The following is a 21660-nucleotide window of genomic DNA, read 5'->3' on the forward strand; positions in this document are numbered from 1 at the left end:
ACACGCATTCCTTCAATAAATTCTGGGCCTTTATTTGTTTTTACTTGTAATGACATGTTTATTAAAGCTGCCACAGTTATCAACTTATAATGTTTAGTAGAATACTTTTAGCACAAAGTCCAGTATACGTCTTATTAGTTTTAGTCAATACTGTGAAAAGATTTAGATTTATTTAATGTTTTTTAATATTTCTGTGTCACTGAAAGGACTGAATGTTAAGATGGTCTTATACATTCTGTGTTAAACACAATCAGAGTCACTTGTCCTCAGAGTGGATGCTGCTGCAGCGTTTGGAGCTCTGGTACTAACTCATAACTGCTGTTTTCCAAACCGTGTTCAACAATTTATTTCATTCTTGGTGTAAACACTGTTAGGTACAGTTTAAAATCCATCTCACAGACTGTGCACAATGTTAGATTAAGATTTCTTCACGCTTTGCACGAACTGGACTCGCCAGCAGTCGCACACAAAGAAGAGCTGTGCATTTTTTTAATCAAAATGATTCTTTTAATTACAATTTATTGGGATTATTATGTAAAATGTGTACAAAAAAAAAATCAGGATGGAATTTTTTTTTTTTATTCAAAAGAGTAATTTCCTTTTAGTGATGCTTTTATTCAATTTCCTGAAAAATCTGCCCACCAGAACAAAAGCATGCTTTTCATAAAGTCCACTGAATGCATTTTTTCCATTAAAAAAATAAGTCAAAATGTTAAATCGTTATAAACTTATTATTGACAAAACCAAGGCAATGTGTTTAAACATTTAAATTTTCTCCAAGCATTAAAACGCTGTCATATTTTAACCAAAGTCATATTTTATTGCGTATTAAAAATACTTTTATTCCTGAAGCCAGCACATACCGACCTCTTCAACTTTTTCCTCATTAAAAAAACCGCAGTGTTCACCGTTTACCTTTGATCCTCCCACAAACAGAAATCCTTTCACAGTGGCTTTCTGTTTGTTTATTCTAGAAGCTGATTAATTCATATTTAAGCCGATCCATAATTAGGACATTTTGCATGTGTTGTTTTTAAAATATTTCTAATACCAAAACCTATAGTCCACAGAAATACAATCTGAGTTTTCTCAGTTTTTGTCCTCAAAACTTGGTTCAGTTCATCGTTTTTTGTTTTCACCAAACCTCGTCGCTCCCGTTGAAACTCAGTTTGACACTTGAACGCGCCTGATACGAGCAGCACATGCCGAGTGTTTTCCACACGTCAATAATCCAAAGGTAGAAGCTGTTGCACATGATCTGCCCTCGCCTGCTAAAGCGTTCAGCGTACAACTTTTCTGACAGCACTGGCAGGTGATCTCAGGACAGCTCCCTTTTCTCTAAAATAAAAACATAAAACATCTAAAAAAAATATCCTTTGATTAGTAAAGTTGTGCTTCTGCCAACTCTGAAACACGTTCTGATGAATCATTACTGATTAGAGGTTAGCATGAACAGGGTGGTGCAATATCCACAGAAACGTTTGCTAGCCTGCTGACGCAAGTCCTCAGATTTTAGTTAAGTGGGCCGCCAGCTCTAAGCAACTTTAGCAAACACAGAAAATGGCTATAACTCAGCTAGTTTTACAAATACTGACAAAGTTTGCATGGTAGTAGCTGAGAGTCACCCCCAACACATTGGCAGAATGCAAACTGATTCTGCAACATGTTTTCATTTTATTTTTAATTTGCCCCTCTGGAATAAAGTCTGTGGATTTGTAAAATACGTCATGAACCAGTGGCTAGATTTTAATGAAACTTTCAGGAAGTAATAACTGGTTATACAACTGGTTAACATAATCTGGTCATTTTCAGGGATTGAATAAAATGGCTAAAATTTAGTCATTTCTTTGCATAAATTGATTTCAGTCTTAAACTGTGGCTTGAAAGGTAGTAGGTAACATTCATTACTTCATTAGTCCATTCATTAATTTAAGAAATAATGTTTCAAAACTTAATCAAAGCTCTTAAAAGACTTTAGAGAAATAATACACCACCAAACTCAGATTTGACAGGTGTCAATCAAGAACGGCCTTAAAGCTCATGGGAATGAGCCCAGAGTTCATCTAGTTATCCAATAATCTTCCTTTACTGGCCTAAGCTGCACTTAATTCAGCTTCATCTTACTTTTTTTTTAACTTTATTTATTATATATTTATAATCTTTTGTATTTATTTATTTGTTAATTGTTATGCTTCTGGGTCTGGGACCTGAGTCCAATTTTGTACCATAAACAAGAAAATGTGAGCTAGTATGACAATAAAAAAAATCCTTGAATCCTTGATCAAGTGTTTGAGTAAAAAAAAAAAGTATATATACATGCATGTATGTATATGTACACACACATACACACACACACATATATATATATATATGAACACATGAGATAATCTTTAAGATCGTTACTGAAAGGAGCATTTTTTTATTTACACAGGTAGTCTCATTGAGTCACAAGGACACAAGGACTCATTTTCAAGAGAGACCTGTTTGGGAGCAGATGGTGGGGGGGGCTAAGGGTCTTGCTCAAGGGCCCAGAGTGGGATAAATGAGGGTGGAGGCAGGTGTTGGAGTTTCACCTTTTTCACAAACAGTTTTTTATGTTGTCGGTCCGGGGAGTCGAACCGGGGACCTTTCAATCACAGGCCTACCTTCTCTAACCTCCGCGTCACCACTCCTCTTACAATCATTTCAGCTACATATCGGGGGAAATGAAAATTAGACAATAATTAGAGAGTCAGAGAGTCAGAGATTCTTTATTGTCATTCGCACCTCATGTGGTACATGTGGTGGAGCGAAAGTATGTACACAGGGTCCCAGTTACATCCAACAATAAAATGTATAAGAAAAACAGTAATAACATCTAAGATATGAACTAAGAAAAACATCAACTAAATATACACTAAGCACTCATAACATAAAACATTGAACATCAGCACAAACATGAACATGAGTCTGTGAGCGGATGTGCATGCATGAACACATCAACATTTAAACAGATCAGCAGCAACATGATGTGATTTTTCACAGTGATTATTCTAGTTAGAGATTCATGAGTCTAACAGCCTCAGGGTAGAAGCTGTTCCTCAGTCTAGTGGTTCTACACTTAATGCTCCTCAACCTCCTTTCTGAGGGGAGTGGGGCAAAAAGTGTGTGTGCTGGGTGAGTGAGTCCTTCATGATGCAGGTAGCCCTCTTCCTGCATCTGGAGGTGTAGATGTCTGTGATGGTGGGGAGGCCGACTCCGACAGTCGTTTGTGCAGCCTTCACCACTCTCTGCAGAGCTTTTCTTTCTGCAGCTGTGCAGCCTCCATGCCACACGTTGATGCTGGAGCACAGGATGCTCTCCACTGCACACCTGTAGAAGGAGGTGAGGACTGAGCTTCCCAGACCAGCTCGCCTCAGCCGCCTGAGGAAGTAGAGTCTCCGATGAGCTTTCGTGATCAGGCTGGTGGTGTTGTTGCTCCAGCTGAGGTTGTCATTCATGTGTACACCCAAGTACTTGTATCTGGAGACCACTTCCATCGCAGATCCTCTTATGTTTAGGAGGGTGTAGATGTTTTCGTTCCTTCTGAAGTCCACAATCATCGCCTTTGTCTTCTTCACATTGATGTGGAGGTTATTCTCTTTGCACCAGCTCTCCAGGTGTTCCACCTCTTGCGATAATTAATTAGATAACTTCTGTCCACACCTGGCCTGTTTAGGACCTTAATTATTGGTATTTTTATATTCTATCGGGACCCAAAAGTCCCACGTTCGATCCCCAGTCATTGCACATATCGTGGTGTCTCTGAGCAGGACACCCTATCCCTAAATGCTCCCCGGGCCCTTTCAATAGCTGCCCACTGCACCACCTGGTGGTGGATGGGTTAAATGCAGAGAGACAATTTCACCATTGTATGGGAACAAACAATGATGACAATACACAACACATTATTATTATTATTATTATTATTATTGTTATTATTATATCTTCTGTGGTTCCTTGTGTATGTTCCTTTGTATTGAAACTCTGGCACAACAATTTCCTGTGGGATCAATAAAGTTCTATCTTAGCGTATTGTATCTTAACATATTTTATCTTACCGTACTTTAGACGAACTCTGGAATCATTCCCATGACTTTTAAGGTTATTCTTGATTGTCACCTGTCAAATCCGTGTTTGACGAAACGTGGTGTATTATTTCTCTTGCCTTAAAAAAATTACACGCTGTAATAAGACCACATGGCAAGTAATTCAAGGACGACAGTTTATCCTTGTCAACAATTTAATGCTTGTATAATAAATTGCTACTTAAATAATCAAAAATTTAAAGGCAGTTTAAAGCTAAAGTTATCAGTGAAACCATAATGCTAACTTCTGGTTTCGTTGTTAAATGGTGGATATCGGTGCAGAATCTGATGTCAAACCATAGAGATGGTGGCACATACTGGCTCGCCAGCTACTTTATCTACATTGTAAGTTTTCTCAAACATAGAAAAATCTGTTTGTCAGTAATGTTCCTGTAATGACACCATGTAATCAACATTCTCCCAGACGTTGTACAGCTTTTATACCTGACAAATATTCATCACAGGAATAGACGTTTGGTTCTTTGCCCTCAGCATCTTTTCCCAAACATTAATCGAGGCACGTTGTGATTTAAGGACTGAAACCTCCTACCTCTGCTCCAGTTTCTTGCGATTGATACACGTGGCTCTCTGGTAGCCCTGAGCGACGCACACCTTATGCCGGCTGCACTTCACGTTCTGACACGGGTCCTTGGTGGTGTCGACAGCTGTAAACGCAAGGTAGAATGAGCACCGTCAACACAGAGCTGTCAATCACACCTGAGACGTTTCGCTTTACTATCTCTGTTAATGTCGTTTTGAGCTCCTGGCAGCGTTTTCTTCCTTCTGACATGGAACATGTGTTCGACAGATTGATTGCAAACCTGTACAGAAAAAAAACAAAAGAACTGCTTTTTTTGTTGTTTGCTTGTAAAATCAAGTTCTGTGCATTCGCACCAATTGAAATCAAGAGTGAAGTTCTGCCTCAAGTGGAGTTCAAGTATCTCGGGGTTTTGTTCACGAGTGAGGGAAGAATGGAGCATGAGATTGACGGACGGATTGGTGCAGTGTCTGCAGTATTGCGGACTCTGTACCGATCCATTGTGGTGAAGAGAGAGCTGAGCTGTAAGGCAAAACTCTCCGTTTACTGGTTGGTCTACGTTCCTACCCTCACCTATGGCCATGAGCTCTGGGTAGTGACCAAAAGAATGAGATCATGGATACAGGCGGTTGAAATGAGTTTCCTCCGCAGGGTAGCTGGACTCTCCCGTAGAGATAGGATGAGAAGTTCAGTTATCCAGGAGAGACTCAGAGTAGAACCGCTGCTCCTCCACATTGAAAGGAGCCAGTTGAGGTGGTTCAGGCATCTGGTAAGGATGCCCCCCTGAGCGCCTCCCTAGGGAGGTGCTTCAAGCATGTCCGACTGGGAGGAGATCCTGAAGATCCAGGACACGCTGGAGAGACTGGTTGACCTGGGAATGCCTTGGAATCCTCCCAGAAAAGCTGGAAGAGGTGGCTGTGGAAAGAGATGTCTGGACCTCTCTGCTCAAGCTGCTGCCCCCGAGACCTGACTTTGGAATAAGTGGAAGATAATGGATGAATGGATGAATGGATGAAATCATCTTCCGGTATCACAACGCTATAGTTTATACGAGCATGTGCAGTAAACATCATTACACGCGCGGCGAAAAATCATTCTGGCTGTGTGTGCAAATGAGTCAATTGTCTGAACTGCCAAAAAGAGTCGGCGGCTGTCTGTCATTAGTGAAGCAGCACATCTTCCTCAGCAGTACCAGTTGTCTCTGACTGGAAGTGAACCTGACAGCACTGATTGAGCATCTTCTCCTCTCGACTCGCCACATCTCACTTCCTCCACGTCAACCCATCACTGTCCCTCCTCATCCTGCCTCCCCTCACTCTCACAGAAACACGCACTCCATCTTTCCTTCTTTCTTTCTGTTATATTTATCCTCTCCCTCTCCTTTCTCTGCAGTCTCTCTCTCCCATCTCCTGAAAGTCGAGCCGTTCAATGCCAGCCTTTTTTCACACCAATCGACGGAGATGGAAATAGCGCCACGTCCTCCACCTTCCTCACAGCCAATGGTCAAGGCCGCTGAGAAGTGGATGTCGCACCTTTGCAGTCCCTTTGCCACCTTTCCCTCGGATAAAAAAAACTAAACATAAATTTAAGACTGAGTGGCAGGTGGAAGGTGCTGAGAGAAACTTCAGCTGTGAAATCCTGACAGCTCTGAGCAGCTGCTTTACAGTCAACATGGTTGCTGACAGCCAGGTTCTTGCACATCTAGTGACTACATGCTTTAAAGAGGAAGGTGGAAGTGCACAATGAACCTATGGTATTACAGCATTACATAGAGGAATGCACATCACCCACCACCTTTCATGTCAGGCTTTCAGTCTTAGATATTCTTCACAGAGTTGGAGATGTTTCAGTCAAATATCTCATGCAATACTTCAAGATGTCACACTCAGAGTGCCGTATTTTTCGGACTATAAGGCGCACTTAAAATCCTTTCATTTTCTCAAAAATCAACAGTGATCCTTATCATCCGGTGCACCTTATATATTAATTCTGGTTGTGCTTACTGACCTCGATCCAATTTTTTGTGGTAAACGGCGCTCAAAAATCTGTCAAAATGAACTTGTTTCGCTTAATGCACCTTATAATTCGGTGCGCCTTAGCATCCGAAAAATACGGTATGTGTTGTGAATGACTCTACTCCTACTACATCAAATTTCAGATCAATATCTATAAAACCTACAAAATTATATCCATTTTTGTCATTTTTATATCTATTTGCTGTGGTGGTTATATTGAGACTGGTTTACTTCTAATGTTAACCTGTACATCCAATGATTACTTTCTTCAGGGTTCAGTGGAATTTGATCAGTAGCTCATGAGATTTTTTGTTGACAGGCACACAAACATATGCAGACAAACATCGTCACCTTTTAGTGGGGGGCAAAAAATACTGGTTAAGTCTGAAAATGTTAAAAATGTGACGCTTTTGTGGCAACGATGTTCTTGACTACCTTTCAAACAAGAAATTAAACCTCCAGTTGGGCCATAAGACGTCTTCAGGTTGGTGTAAATTCAACAAAACACAGTTCACAGTTAAATTGGGTGAAATAATGTTTTATTTTAAGGCTTCAGGGGAGTGCTCCTTGATATAGCTCTGGCGTAACATTAGGAGTAATGAGGTCTCAAATGGGGCGGTGTTTCTAAAAACTTGGATTTGCTGAATTCTTACAAGAAGAGATTAAAAACTCTGACTGAAAGTCTAATTATGTTACACTGCCATCAGCTTTGCATGCACCAAGTCTCTCATCTAGATAGAAATGCTGAATAAAACAGTGATGCCTCTAAAACATTATCATTTTTAAATCATTAACTCGTTTGCGTGTATATGTTTTAAGCTGTTTGGCTGAATCTGTGTTTTGTCTCTGTTTGTGTAAAAGGCAGCAGAGACCAACGCATGATGTTACAATCAAAAATGTCACATTTTATCTGTAGCAAAGGACAGCTGTTAGCATTTCAGCCGGAAGCTCCGCAGTTAATCTTCAGCAACGTCTAAATAAACCCACTATAAACAGCTAACGTTGCTAAAATAAAGCCGTAGCTGAGCTCCCTCTCTTATTTATAAACTGGTATTATAGATTGGCTTTATATTTATAATACAACTTTATTGAATTGCAGGTATTTGAATTCTCCCTGAAGTGGAAGAACTATTTCAGAACAACTTTATTAATCCCTGAAAAGAAAATGTAGGTCTTATGTTCTGCCAGGAAGCTCAGAGATGGATGACTGGACTCTCTCTGTGTTATAAGACTTGTATCATCATATATATATATATATATATATATTTTTTTTTTTTTTTAAATATATGCCAACTAGACTTTTATTAACTTCTGCTCAGTCATATTTCACCTAAGCAGCTGAATAATAAACAGTAGCAGCACAAATGATCCCCATTCTGAGAGTTAGTAAATTAGTAAGTTTAACCTAAACCAGAGATTTGTAACCTTTACAACCTTCTCGCTCTGATTAAAACTCATCTAGAGCTGCAAAACAAGCCTGAAACTTTAAATCATGATAAATGCAACTCATTAAAAATACTACATTTAAAAATAATAGCTTATTTTATTGTAAAAGTTAAAATCTGCAAAGAACTGTGGACATTTATTCATAGTTTTACATGTTGCTTGGCAAATAAAGAAACTCGTGTTTATAAAATTTAAACAATGAATTGTGTAAACACTTGTGAGTCCTGCTCATTTAACTGTGTAAATTATTAACATATGTATCCCATTTACAAATAATAAAGCAGAAACATGTATTTATGTGCAACTTGCTGGATTTCTCATGATAAAGGGTGCTGTTACAACTGGTCTGTTGTAAAACGCCTAAATTTAAAGACTTGTATTATAGCAATAAGTGTGAAAACTGCACTTTCTTAACGTTTCACTGAGGAACATGCTTTAAATGTGCTAAAAGAAGTTTATATTTTCAGAGAAAAATCATTCTCTGCAGCTGGAAGTTGGAATTAAACGTGGGTTTTGATATTTTTCTCCTTGTATTGTTCGTTTCATTTTGCCACAGATGTTTTATTCATGTTTGAATCAAACTGGACCAAAACCTACTAAATCTGGCCCATTCCATTGCAGCAATTATAAATAATATTAATTTATGTGTTAGTTCTGGTCAAATCTGCAAAGAGCCACAGGTTACTGAGAAGACCCCTGCCCTGAACTATTAAGGCCAGTCAACAAAGGATTACATTTTCTCATATTGTTGGTTAATGTGTTCCTAAATGAAAAGTTTGTGAGGCCAAGGAAGCAGCCAAAGTGACTGCAATAAGGTCAACGATGGAGACGTCCATGAAGGACACAGTTTGGATGTGTTGGTATATTAATGCTCAGATTTGTTGATTAAGATGTGCAGATTAAGTGAAACGGTGAACTTAGGGTAGAAATAGGCCTGTCGTGATAAACAAGAAATCAATTAATCGCATGATAAAGAAAATTATCAACCTCATTTTCATTTATCGGCTTTATCGTTTCTTTGTGTCTCTCTTTCTACTGAAGACACTGGATGACAACAAGGATCAACTCCAGTGCTCTTCACTAACTCCTCCCTTTCTCTTTAAAATCCATTTTAACCGTCCAAAATCACGGTTTTGAGATCGTTAAAAGCAGCTAAGCTGAGAAGCTAAGCTAACAGGCTGACCTCGGGGAAAAAACCTCCGTCTTGTCAAACCTCCATAATTCACGGTTGAAACCCGTGCCTTCGTGTAAAAAGTTTTTCTCTGCAAAAAGAATCTGAGAACTTGTTTACTGATTTTTTTTATTAAACGTTTTGTGTGACAAATGCTATGCTAAAGAGCTCAAACTACACAGAGCATCTGCCATTTTGAGAACCGAAGAAAGACAGCCCATGTCACGTCAAGGGGCCTCCCTCCCATTTTTCTTAGAGACACGCTGCTCGCTCCCTCACTATCCATCCTTCAGTTCAAACAGCCATCCAGTGGTCAAAAAAAAGCTACTAGACGCAAAACAAATTAAACATGTCTTCTAAAATTTGACAATTATGACTAATTATTGTCAAATTTCAAACAATATTATCGTTTATCGCAATAATTTCTGAGACAATTAATCGCCCAGCAAAATTTGTTATCGTGACAGGCCTAGGTAGAAACTGAGCAACATTTGTGCTTAGTCATATTGCTTTATTATTCCTGCAGTGTTTTTTGACTTATAGGATCCCCTATGATACTTTAGGAAGGAGGACCTTGAAGAAACAAAAGCTGCTCAGAAAGGATGACTAGAAATGTTGCATTTATTTTTGAAACTTGTCCTGTTAATCACAAAATTAACTGTATTTATTTAAACAAACATCGTATTATTTCCTCTTTAAATAGCCAAACGGCAAACTTTTCACTTTATCTCATCCTTAATTTTAACGACACTCCACAACATTGTTCCCATAGAAACACAAGCTGGATGTTTGCAGTAAAGTGAAACTCTCCTCCAAGCAGCAGCTTCAAATTAAAAACATCCCTCATATGGTATTCTTATACCACTCCTACATGCAAAAAAGCAATTCAAGCACAGGATTAAATTTACATTGAGGTGCGTGCGTGTGTTTTCCTTCCACCTGCTCTTCTGGCTTGCTTTACAATTCATAGCCGGCTCGGGATGTGTGGGGCCCACAGCTTTTAAATCATGCCAAGAAATACAATGCAGCAGCACTGATACTGGCTCCAATCTCTCTGATTATTATCATGAAATATGGGAGGAAAACACAGAAAAAACAGCTGCTTTCCTCATCTCCTGCATCGTCTGCGCTCACATCCGAATCCTTTAATAAGCGCGGCGCCTCGGAGTGGGAAAGGATCGTCGCTGAAGCTCTTTTATCATCCTTTTGTTGTCCGTTTAATAAAACACCTGAGTGGCTCTGGACTGAAATAAATGTTGGACTGTTAAGACAGGTGGCCATTCAGACATCTAAAATAATAAGAAACTCTTCTGACTTGCTCTTGTTTTATTTTCAGAAGTTGTAAAAATTGAAGTAGTGGATGTCCTAAAATGTCCTAAAAGCACAAAAGAAATCTAATGTCTGAGCACAAAAGATGTTAGGGTCCAACATGACAGCTTCTCTGGTATTTAAGCCAGAGAAGGGTTCCTTATTGTACGAAAGCAGCGCTCAAACGCTGAGCCGAGTCTGTGCAGCTCAGGTGATGTCTCAATCAGCTCACTTGGCCAGATTGGCTGCTGGGTCCAGAGTTTGCTGCCTACTGGGAATCTCTGCAGTCTCACTAAACATGCAATGAAGAAGCCTTTGATCAGTTGAATCTGCAGAAGTAGTCCCAAAGGGGGTTATGATGAAATCAATAGTATAAAATTAACTTTATTTTTTGGTTTAATGAGTTATTCTAATTGTTTTGTGAAAAGAAGCCTCTTCTCGCATCTTCTTGGTTTAAGGTGGTTTGGGCGTGGCATTCTGCTCGACCTTCAACACTACCCTTGCAGCAGGAGCACGCGACTAATTGGCTACAATAGATGTGAACGACTCGTATACACAACTGCCCGCTGGGTGAAATGACTCATGCTTCACTTTATTGGTCTGACCTTTCAAAGTGTTTGCCCAAAGCTGCGTGTAAGGACTTTGTTGAAATAAGTAGCTTCACTGCAACTAAAAGAAAAAGGGAAATCTAAAGAAACTGACTAAATTATTTGTAACTGTTTGTTCATGAAGCAGCCGAAAGAAAATAATGAAGTCAGATATGTGAAATCAGCCACAACAATGCAGCCAAGACTAAAGATAGCCCACCCTCGTTCATGGTTTGATCAAGACATCAAATCATCATTAAATATAGAGGTCGGCTACAAAAACACACAACAGAATCCATGATGTCATAATTTATTAAATGGAAAATGAAAAGCTGTGTGTGGAAAACTAACGCTATAATTTAGCAACTTGTAGAAGAAACACATTTTAGCAGCAGTAACTTGAAATGGTCATTTCTGTTTGACTTTATCTGTCTCAGACGGTTGTGGATTAGAGCTGTCATTTCTAACCTGAGCCCGGCCCGACCCGGATTAGGGCCGGGCCATAATAATGTGCTTAATGTGCGGGCCGAGTTGGTGTCGGGCTTTTGATTGCGTCAGCGGACGCGTGCGGTTGACATTCCAAATATATGGCAACAAGGCTTGCCATACCATCACCAGCCGCACGCGACCATTTGACCGTGCGCTGACCGGCCTTGAAAGAGGTAAAAAAAAAGTTCAGTTAAGCTCCAGATGGACTACTGCCAGCGATCCGTCAGCCCAAATGGACGTTCATTCAGCCCCTGCACTCAGCAGACGCGTGCACCCGACGACCCAAACAGGTGAGATCACAAAATATCTGACATGTCAGAGCAGGGTCCATGTCTGAATAATGCAGAATGCAGGCAGAAGCAGGGATTTAATGCGCTTTGATGGCCATGAAAGGACAAACACCCCCTCAGCTCCCATCCATCTTCTGCCCTCTTTATTCAGCTGCGCACATCCGCTGACCATTAATAATATAAATGTCGGGGGGGTATTTCAGGTCCGTACCTGTAATTACTGTTAATTCGTCGGGTCGGGTGGGGTTCGGAAATGATGGCTACGAGCTGGAACCGAGTCGGGTCAGATTTTTTGGGCCCAACTCTATTGTGGAGGCATTTTGGCCCACTCTTCTTTACAACATTGCTTCAGTTCATTGAGTTTTTTCAGACATGCGTTCCTGCACAGCTATCTAAATGTTCCACCACAGCATTACAGTCAGTCTGAGGTCTGGACTGGATCATTTCATCACGTTGGTTCTTCTTGTTTTCAGCCATTCTGCTGTGAAATTTGTTGTATTTCAGATTATTGTTTTATTGTATAACCCAGTTTGGTCCAAGTTTCAGTTATCAGACAGATGGCATCACATTTAATCTTTCACCTGATAAATAAGACCTGTAGGGTCTAAAATGGAATACTTGGAATTTTGTCATTTCTCTGAGCTTTGTACGGTCTGACCTTCGGGTGAATTTGCTGGGACATCTACTCCTGGAAAGTTTAGCCACTGTCTTAAATCTTTTCCACTTATGAAGATTATTTTCTCATGGCAGAATGATAGATTCTAAATTGTTTAATAATGGCCTTACAACCCTTCCTAGATTGATGAGAAGCATCTGTTGCTTCTCTGAGGTCATTGCTGATGACTTTCCTTTTTGGCACTGGGGTAACGCACACCTGTAAGCTTCAGAGCAGAAAACTGTCCCCAAAATTGCACTTATTGACCAAATGTGGGTTTTGCACAGTTCTTTTCCATTTGGTTTTGTTTATTTATGTCCTGGTATGCAAATTGGACTTTCTTCTTCATATGGCTGTTAATCTGCTGCCAGACACAGTGATTAAAATGGTTTATTCTTATAGTTGTGTTTATCAACGGATAAGTGAGATTCTCAAGTTAACATGTTGGAGGTAAATTTTAAATAACTAGCAACTTTAAAATAAAAAAAACACAGGAGAAAAGATGTACAAGCTCCAGGCTCATTGACTGACATAAATAGTATGACCCGGCCGGACTGTGTGTTTAGTTTCAAGGGAGAGCAACTGTAGTGCAGAATAAATGACACCCTGCTTTTTATGATAGGCGAAGGAAGAGGCACATCATTGTTCAGTGCAATATTCTGCTGGAGAACCAGGAGTTCTGCTGTATCAGTTAAACCTAATACAGACATGATCAGTGTGATCAACTTGCAGGTAACATAGTGATTTTATGTAGAAAACGACTCATGACTTTTTTTGAGACAGCCTTTTAGGATAATTGTGAAACATTTAGAGACGATTGTGCTCTAAATGGCTCAATTTGAATACACATTATACTGTATGTGTATATATATATATATATATATATATATATATATATATATATATATATATATATATATATATATATATATATATATATATATATATACACATTTGAGTTCAGGCATTGTAAAACAATCATTCTCATGTCCTCTGCTCCTCCACCACAGCTGATTTTCTAAAGGTGAGAATTTTTTTTTCTTTTCTCAACAAAGAACAGACCCCTGTGAAGAAAAATGGAGCCTGGTGGGAGTTCTGACTTGAGCCCTCAGCAACAAAAGCAATTACAGGAAGACATTTCGAACTAATGGATCCAACTGAAAGCTCAACCTCGACTTTCCTGAATCACAGCTGTGTTCCCGCTCTCCACAAGCTCTGACGCCAAAGACTGGTGGTTGACCTCAACAACGATCAAAAGAAATCAGCTTTTGGATAACGTGAATTTGTCTAGAAATAAAATGTAAAAGCAAACAGCATGTGTTCTTTTTCAACTTTTGCACCATAAAAGTCCTGCATGGCTAAAGTCATTTAAACTCATTTGAGCATATTATGTTGTACCATGCAGCTAAATGCAGAGCAGAAAAGGACACTTTAAATAAAAGCACAAATTCATTATTGAACATGTACAAAAGCCTTTTTGTAAAATAATTAAAAATAAATAGCTTACTTTCATCAGAGCCAGTGTTCTCCTCTGTGTTTTTAATGTAGTCATCCTGGACAAAAAAAACCAGACAAGAAATTCACATTTTTTTTAGATTTAATAATTTATGATAAACAAAGAAAGAGGGAAAGAACAAAGGAGGAAACTCAGATCAGTGTAAACATTAACAGGAAATCAAATTAATAAGAAAAATGAAGAGGTGATTGCAAATCTAAATGACAGACAAAGCTGTCAGGGTTAAACTGGAGTGCATTTTTGTAATTGTGTTAAAACTGATCCAGCACAATTGTTCTCCTGTTTAGTTTCTTTTATATGTTGTTGGACACTAAATATTTCATGCTTTCAGCAATTCCAGTCATTCAGGTAACAAAATATTCTGCTCATTCAGAACATTACGGCTCTGATTTTTGGTAGTTGTGACTTCATTTTTGCTGTCAGCTAAAGTTTTGCTGGTCTTAGAAGATAAAAATAGAACAAGTATGAAAGTTTTGGAAGGAGTTGCAGAGGTATGCACTTGAAAGAAGAGGAATAAAATTAAGCCGTAGGAAGACAGAGAACATGAGTGTAAATGGGAGGGAAGCGATTTGAACAGCGAGGCTAAAGGTGCAGGACTTCAAGTACTTGGGGTCCACTGTCCAGGGAAATGAGAAGTTTAGTAAAAAGGTGGAGATTTCAAGCAAGATGGAGTGGATGGAGAAAAGTTTCAGGAGTGGTTTGTGACAAAACGGTGGAAACAAAGGTTGAAGGAAAAGTTTACAAGAGAGTAGTGAGAGCAGCTGTGTTGTATGGTCTGGAGACAGTGGCATTGACAAAAAGGCAGGAGAAAGAACTGGAAGTAGCAGAAATGAAGATGTTCTCCTTAGGAAAAAGATTTGTAGGCTCAATCATCCAGGTAGAGAAGAGTGACAAGGATGGATAAGATTGGGAATGAGGTCATCGGAGGTACAGCACAGGTTGAACAACTGGAAAATAAAGTTAGAGAGGCCAGACTGAGATGGTTTGGACATTTCCAGAGGAGGGACAGTGGGTACCGTATTTTCCGCTGTAAACGTTGCTCCGCCCTATAAGTTGCATCAGTCCAAATGTGTCCGACAAAGTGGAAAAATGCATCAATACGTCGCTTTGCCGTATACGTCGCATCTATTATGAGTCATCGCTGACAACCCAGAAATGTGGGCGTGTGTTGTGCCAAAAATCAACTGGCTGCCAAATGGCGGCTGCTGGGGCGTGCACGGGAGGACTTAAACAAGATTAACACTTAAAACAATTATTTGTTTGCTTGAATTTATAGTAAAGGTGTGTCTCAGTCTAACATTTGCTTAATAAATGCACTTTGGCGGTCAAATCAGCTGCGTTTCAAAAGCCGATATGCGGATGTAAGCGCATGCGCGGGACGAGTCGCTGTGCAAATTTAACAAGATAACCACCTAAAAACAATTATTTGTTTGCTAGAAATTATAGTAAAGGTGTGTCTCAGTCTAATGTTTGCTTAATAAAATAACTTTAACGATAAAATCAGCTGTATTTCAAAAGTATTCGCTGTCTCGGTGCTCCTGGGAGTGCGCAGACAGGGAGGAAATCAGGAAGGAGGAACGCTGTGTGTTTCTTCAAAATTTAACAAGATAAGCACCTAAAACAATTATTTGTTTGCTTGATATTATATCAAAGGTGTGTCTCAGTTGAACTTTTACTTAATAAATTCACTTTAATGGTCAAATTAGCTTCATTTCACCGGGGAGGTGCAGCAAAATGAAGCTGATGACGGTTGCTCCAAGCAGCAAGCAGAAGGTGGAAATATATGGCAAGCCGGTTGCGTCATTAATAGCTGGTGAAGATTCTCAGTCATCCAGGACATGGTAAATTCAAACAAGTTCAAGACAAAACAATCAAGTATAATAAATAAAGTCCAATTGTTTTTGTCTTGAATTTTTTGAATTTTTTGAATTTGTCATTATAGCCACTTTTACCTATTACATGATACAACGACATGCCTTACACCTCTGGTGCCATCTAGCGGCTGAAAAATAGTAGTGTTCAAAATTTTCAGTCAGAATGAATGAAAACGGTCATATCTCAGCCAAAAATGTTTTTATAAATATGGGAAAAAATCTATAAATATGTCGCTTTGACCTATAAGTCGCAGGGCATGCAAATTATGCAAAAAAAACACGACTTGTACAGTGAAAAATATGGTATATTGGTGGAAGGATGTTTGAAATGCAGCTGCCAGGAAAGAGACAAAGAGGAGATACAGTATGCAGAAGTAGTTTTTCATAATAATAATGATAATAATAATAAAAGAAAACAAAACCTAACACTTGTTTGGTCTTTTTTATTTTATAATTTTAATTTTCTGGCCTAGTTTTAGAATAAAAATCCAACAGATCTTTTACATTTACAAATAGATCTAAAGCACCGTTTTATGATCTAACATACAAGAGTAAGCTGCTTCTCCTTTTAGGAATTGTTGTGGAGGTGACTTTGGATTACTGGGTCCCTTGACTCAAACTAAAATTATTCTCCCTTGTGGCTGTGAGCGCAGACGTCTGCAGATGTGACAGATTTGTAGCTCCTTTGTGGTCTTTTTGTACTTGCATGCGTTGCAGAATTTTCCATACTAACCAACATAGATTGTAAACATAATAATAAATTTGTGCTGTTCTGTGACAATTGTGCAAGCAAATGAGATCCTGTAAATATGTGGAAAAGGACTTTAAAATGTGCGTTTTCCAAACTCGGTGTTATAGTGAGGCTTCTAACATAATGTAATCAGTACACGTCAAGACTTTTTACTTTCATTCCAGAGATCCTCCCTAGTGACGTTGTGCTGAAATGATATTCTTTCTATCCCTCTTGTCGTATCCACTCTGACCTGTTCCTTTCCATGTCAGGACACAGAGGATCAACGGTACAGAGGGTTACTGCTTGGCACGAGGCCTATAGAGGACCCCAAGGATCAGTCTGGATCAGTTTAACTCAGACTTATATTCTAGTGAGGGAATAGGAAGACTGAGCTTTCAAGTCAAGCTAAAGTGTAGCATAAATACTGTGTACACTTCTACCATAAAAATACATTCCTATTTGTGGTTTTAATGTTCAATTTTTTAATCTTTGAAGACTTTTTGTCTGCACTGCTGCAGAAAATAATGCTGAATTATACTGATTGGGGTGTGTGTGTTCTGGTATTCCTCACATTATGGGAACACATTATGGGAACATGAAGCTATTTACAGTCATGACATGTGGACCAGTTTCCTTATAGGGACCAAAAATTAAGTCGCCCTAACGAAAACAGTTTCAAATCAATATCTGTGTCATTTTGAAGGTGCTTGTAAGGTTTTCAGCATTGGCCCACATTTAGTTTTTGTGTGGGTGCATTAAAGACAACTATCACCTAATCACCATGTGCAATCAGCTTAAAAAGAAGTGACTGTGCAAAAACAGTCTAAATGACAGGAGACACTTACCTCGACTTCCTGTGGCAGAGACCAGCAGCATTAAGGGGAAAAAGAAAAACATTATAAACTTGAAAAATCAGAAGCTTTGTTGCTGTTCAGCATGCAAATACTGTGTTAATGCAGTTATGGCGTCAGGCTGTCAGCCCTTAATGCACACTGACTGCAAAGCCTCACTGCCTCTCCAGGGATAGCATCAGACATTTACAGAAGATTAAGAGCACCTATTAACTGAGTATGATCAGCTGCCACTTCGATAAGCTGGCAGGAGTCCCTATCACTAAAGACTCATTGTCTTGTGTTTACGTCAGAAGACAACAGCCTCCTGCCAGTTTAAAGTTGTGGATAAGCCGTGACAGCCTTGAAACAAAACAGGGAAAGTCACTGGGAATCGTTGAATCTAGAGGTTTCTCTAAAGCTGCATCACACACCCAGTATTCACTAAATAGGGCAGTGACGACACACAGTTATAGCTTCTGTAAAGAACAACCTTGAGTTAACATGAAAGTGACTGCTTTCCTTTCATTCCATTTCACCACCTTGGCTTTGGTCCAAGGGCATCATGCATCAATACCCACCTCAGGCTCTCCCTGTGTGTTTTATCTTTTAGTGCTCCGGTGTGTTTGACAGAAATATAGCGCTGTTTAGCTGTTTTTTTTAATTCCAGAAACACTACTCTGTAAATACATCTGTGTGCTTTTATATTTACACACTACAACAGCCTTACATGCTTGTTTAACGGTGCTGTGACAGTGTCTTCTTGGACAATTTACAAGCCTCGCAAGGACAAGCCAAAAAGCCTCAGGATGGCTTTAAATACTGAAGCTAAAATTGACAAGAAAACCACAGCAGAACTTTGAATTTCACATCAGGGAACGTATCCATCCATTGATCCATATTATTTATAAACTTCATACTTTTAGCTGGTGCCCATGTCCAACAAGCACTGTGCAAGAGGTGGGGTACATCCTTGACAGGTTGCAAGTCCTTCACATGGACACATAAGCCACTTCTCTGCTAGAGCAGTTTTAATAAGTTTGCAATGACTCAACATTGACCTATTGCATCTCCATTACCTGTTCCTGATCGGTTTTTGGACCCGCTTTAGCTGTGGTTCCAAGCGAGCTGAGCCGAGCAATCGATTTTGACGTCAGCAAACTGGAGCCATTGATTGGCTTTTGGATTCATGTCACTGGATGAGCCAAGGTTGTACTTGCAAAGTCCTCCTAAAGAACCATTTTCAGTCCAATCGTTGCAAAGCGTACTTCCCCTAGATAGACATGGTGATCTACAAATCTCATGTAATCATGTGGATCAATGATGAGGTGCGAACCCTTTTATCCATTTTGACTGATGAGCACATACAGCGTGAGCTTAACAGAGTTATGAGGAATAAGTCTGTCACGATAAACAATAAATCAATTAATCGCGTGATGAATAAAAATCATTGATCTCATTTTCATTTACCGGCTTTATCGTTTCTTCGTGTCTCTCTCTTTCTACTGAAGACACGGCTCAACTCTAGTGCTCTTCAGTGACCCCTCTCTTTCTCTTTTCTCTTTAAAATCTGTTTTAACCGTCCAAAATCACGTTTTAGGATTGTTAAAAGCAGCTAAGCTGAGAAGCTAAGCTACGAGCTAAGCTAACAGGCCGACCTCGGGAATAAACCTCTGTCTTGTCGATGCTCCAAAATTCATGGTTGAAACCCGTGCCTTTGTGTAAAAAGTTGTTTTTCTCTGCAAAAAGAAACTGAGAACTTGTTTACTGATTTTTTATTAAAAACTTTGTGTGGAAAAATGCTATGCTAAAAAGCTCAAATCACCGAGCTTCCACCATGTCACCATGTCAGTCCATCAGAGAGTCAGAGTCAGAGTTTCTTTATTGTCATTCGCACCTCATGTGGTACATGTGGTGGAGCGAAATTATGTACACAGGGTCCCAGTTACATCCAACAATAAAATGTATAAGAAAAACAGTAATAACATCTAAGATATGAACTAAGAAAAACATCAACTAAATATACACCAAGCACTCATAACACAAAACATTGAACATCAGCACAAACATGAACATGAGTCTGTGAGCAGATGTGCACGCATGAACACATCAACATTAAAACAGATCAGCAGCAACATGAAACAGATCAGCAGCAACATGATATGGTTTTTCACAGTGATTATTCTAGTTAGAGATTCATGAGTCTAACAGCCTCAGGGTAGAAGCTGTTCCTCAGTCTAGTGGTTCTACACTTAATGCTCCTCAACCTCCTTCCTGAGGGGAGTGGGGCAAAAAGTGTGTGTGCTGGGTGAGTGGGGTCCTTCATGATGCAGGTGGCCCTCTTCCTGCATCTAGAGGTGTAGATGTCTGTGATGGTAGGGAGGCTGATTCCAACAGATTTCTGTGCAGCCTTCACCACTCTCTGCAAAGCTTTTCTTTCTGCAGCTGTGCAGCCTCCATGCCACACAGTCCATGTCATGTCAAGGGCCCTCCCTCCCATTTTTCTTAGAGACATGCTGCTCAACTAACCCTACTTCGGTTCAAACAGTCTTATACTGCCATCAGGTGGTCAAAAATTATACTACACCCCAAACAAATGAACATTTATTGTAAAATTTGACAATATTATCGTTTATCGCAATAATTTGTGAGACAATTAATCGCCCAGCAAAATTTGTTATCGTGACAGGCCTAATGAGGAATGAGCGAGTGTACTGAGAGTTATATGAAAAACTGGCCACCCACAACTATACTTAAACATATGAACCACCCACAATCCCACTCACGCACTCCCAGTGGAGACACACCTACTACTGAGTAGAACCAAATAGAAATGAAGCAATTAAAGTGGTATTTAACAATGGAAAAGCAGTTATAAAGACAAGCAATCACTTTCGCCCACACCAATTTAGAGGTACCAATTCAGTTACCAGAAAGGTCCCAGGCCAGGATTCAGGATTGTTTGAGATAAATATTTTCAAGTCAGTTTATTTATATAGCACCACTTCATAACAAAAAACGATAAGTAAAAGTCCAAATCCTAAATCCATTTCTAATAGATACTTATAATATATTTATTAAAAAAAATAATAATAATCCTGGTTCTCAATAAAAAAGTGAGAATATTTGTGTACTGTATTAAACAATCCAACACAGTAAATCAATACAATATAATGCAATACAAATAAAACTACATAATGCAGTAAAATATGATATAATGTGATGTGTGATATGATGCTATGATGGTTTCAAGGTTTTAGATACCAAAGGAAGGAACTGAGAAAGAGCAGAACATGAGATCAGGAAACAAAGGTAAGTGTAGTTTATTTACTGTGATGCTGGGAGATATGTACAGGGGAACTGGTAAGATCTGGAAGGGAAGAGTCACAGTTATCTTACAGTAATCTCCAAGTAGGTCCATGAAGAGAGGAAAGGAGTTCTGTTCGATTTTCTATTTAAATATATGCAAGTACATGTAAAAAAAAAAATGTTTTATTGCCCATACAGCAGTAAAAAATATAAGCTGTTTTTTGCAGTGAGTCATATAGGGTGAAGAAGAAACTTTTAATACGACATGTCAAACACCCCCACTCAGATTTAAATCCACTTTTCTCTGTCAGATCTGCATCTTTACATGGCATTTAAAGATCACAGCTAAAATGCTGAACTTTCAAGCTGACATTACAGTGTAAAAAGGCAAGTTATCCCCTCAGTTAGAAAGTCTGTCGCATTACAAAACCTGCATTAATCATCAAAGATTGTCCATTCATGTCTTGACTCAGATTTAATTATTTGCAGGGGTTCTGCAATTCCCTCCATTACACTGGTGCCAGGACTAATGGGAGCCCCGACAGCCCGTCCGAATGGCCGGACAGCTTATCTTCCCCCAGCAGCAGTGTGACAGCAAGGACACCAGGCTGAGGCTGCCTTTAGTCCTTCACCAAGGTTGAGAGCTAATGCTGTCCCATTGAATCTCAGCCAGGCTGCTGCTAGAGTTCACAGCAAGCTGCGACAACAGGGAGGGAAGGAGGAGCAAGATCAGGGAGCACGGAGGTATGGTTTTCATGCTGGAGGTCTCCTGTGTTGGGTAATTCATATCATA

At 39.4% G+C, this 21660-nt stretch overlaps 1 protein-coding gene across 1 annotated transcript in view; it reads right to left on the minus strand.

Moving 5' to 3' along the window:
* Nucleotides 1-21660, minus strand: part of LOC119424024 (testican-2) — a 59371-nt gene that overhangs the window by 16140 nt on the left and 21571 nt on the right. Inside the window, exons 2-4 of the mRNA XM_037691482.1 lie at nucleotides 17574-17582; nucleotides 14113-14158; nucleotides 4657-4771 (exon numbers count right to left, since the gene is read on the minus strand). Coding sequence (XP_037547410.1) covers nucleotides 4657-4771; nucleotides 14113-14158; nucleotides 17574-17582 — 170 coding nt within the window. The remainder of the gene's footprint in view (nucleotides 1-4656; nucleotides 4772-14112; nucleotides 14159-17573; nucleotides 17583-21660) is intronic.

Source organism: Nematolebias whitei, chromosome 17 (genome assembly GCF_014905685.2).
Source record: "Nematolebias whitei isolate Nwh7 chromosome 17, NemWhi1, whole genome shotgun sequence".
NCBI classification, from domain to species: Eukaryota; Metazoa; Chordata; class Actinopteri; order Cyprinodontiformes; family Rivulidae; genus Nematolebias; species Nematolebias whitei.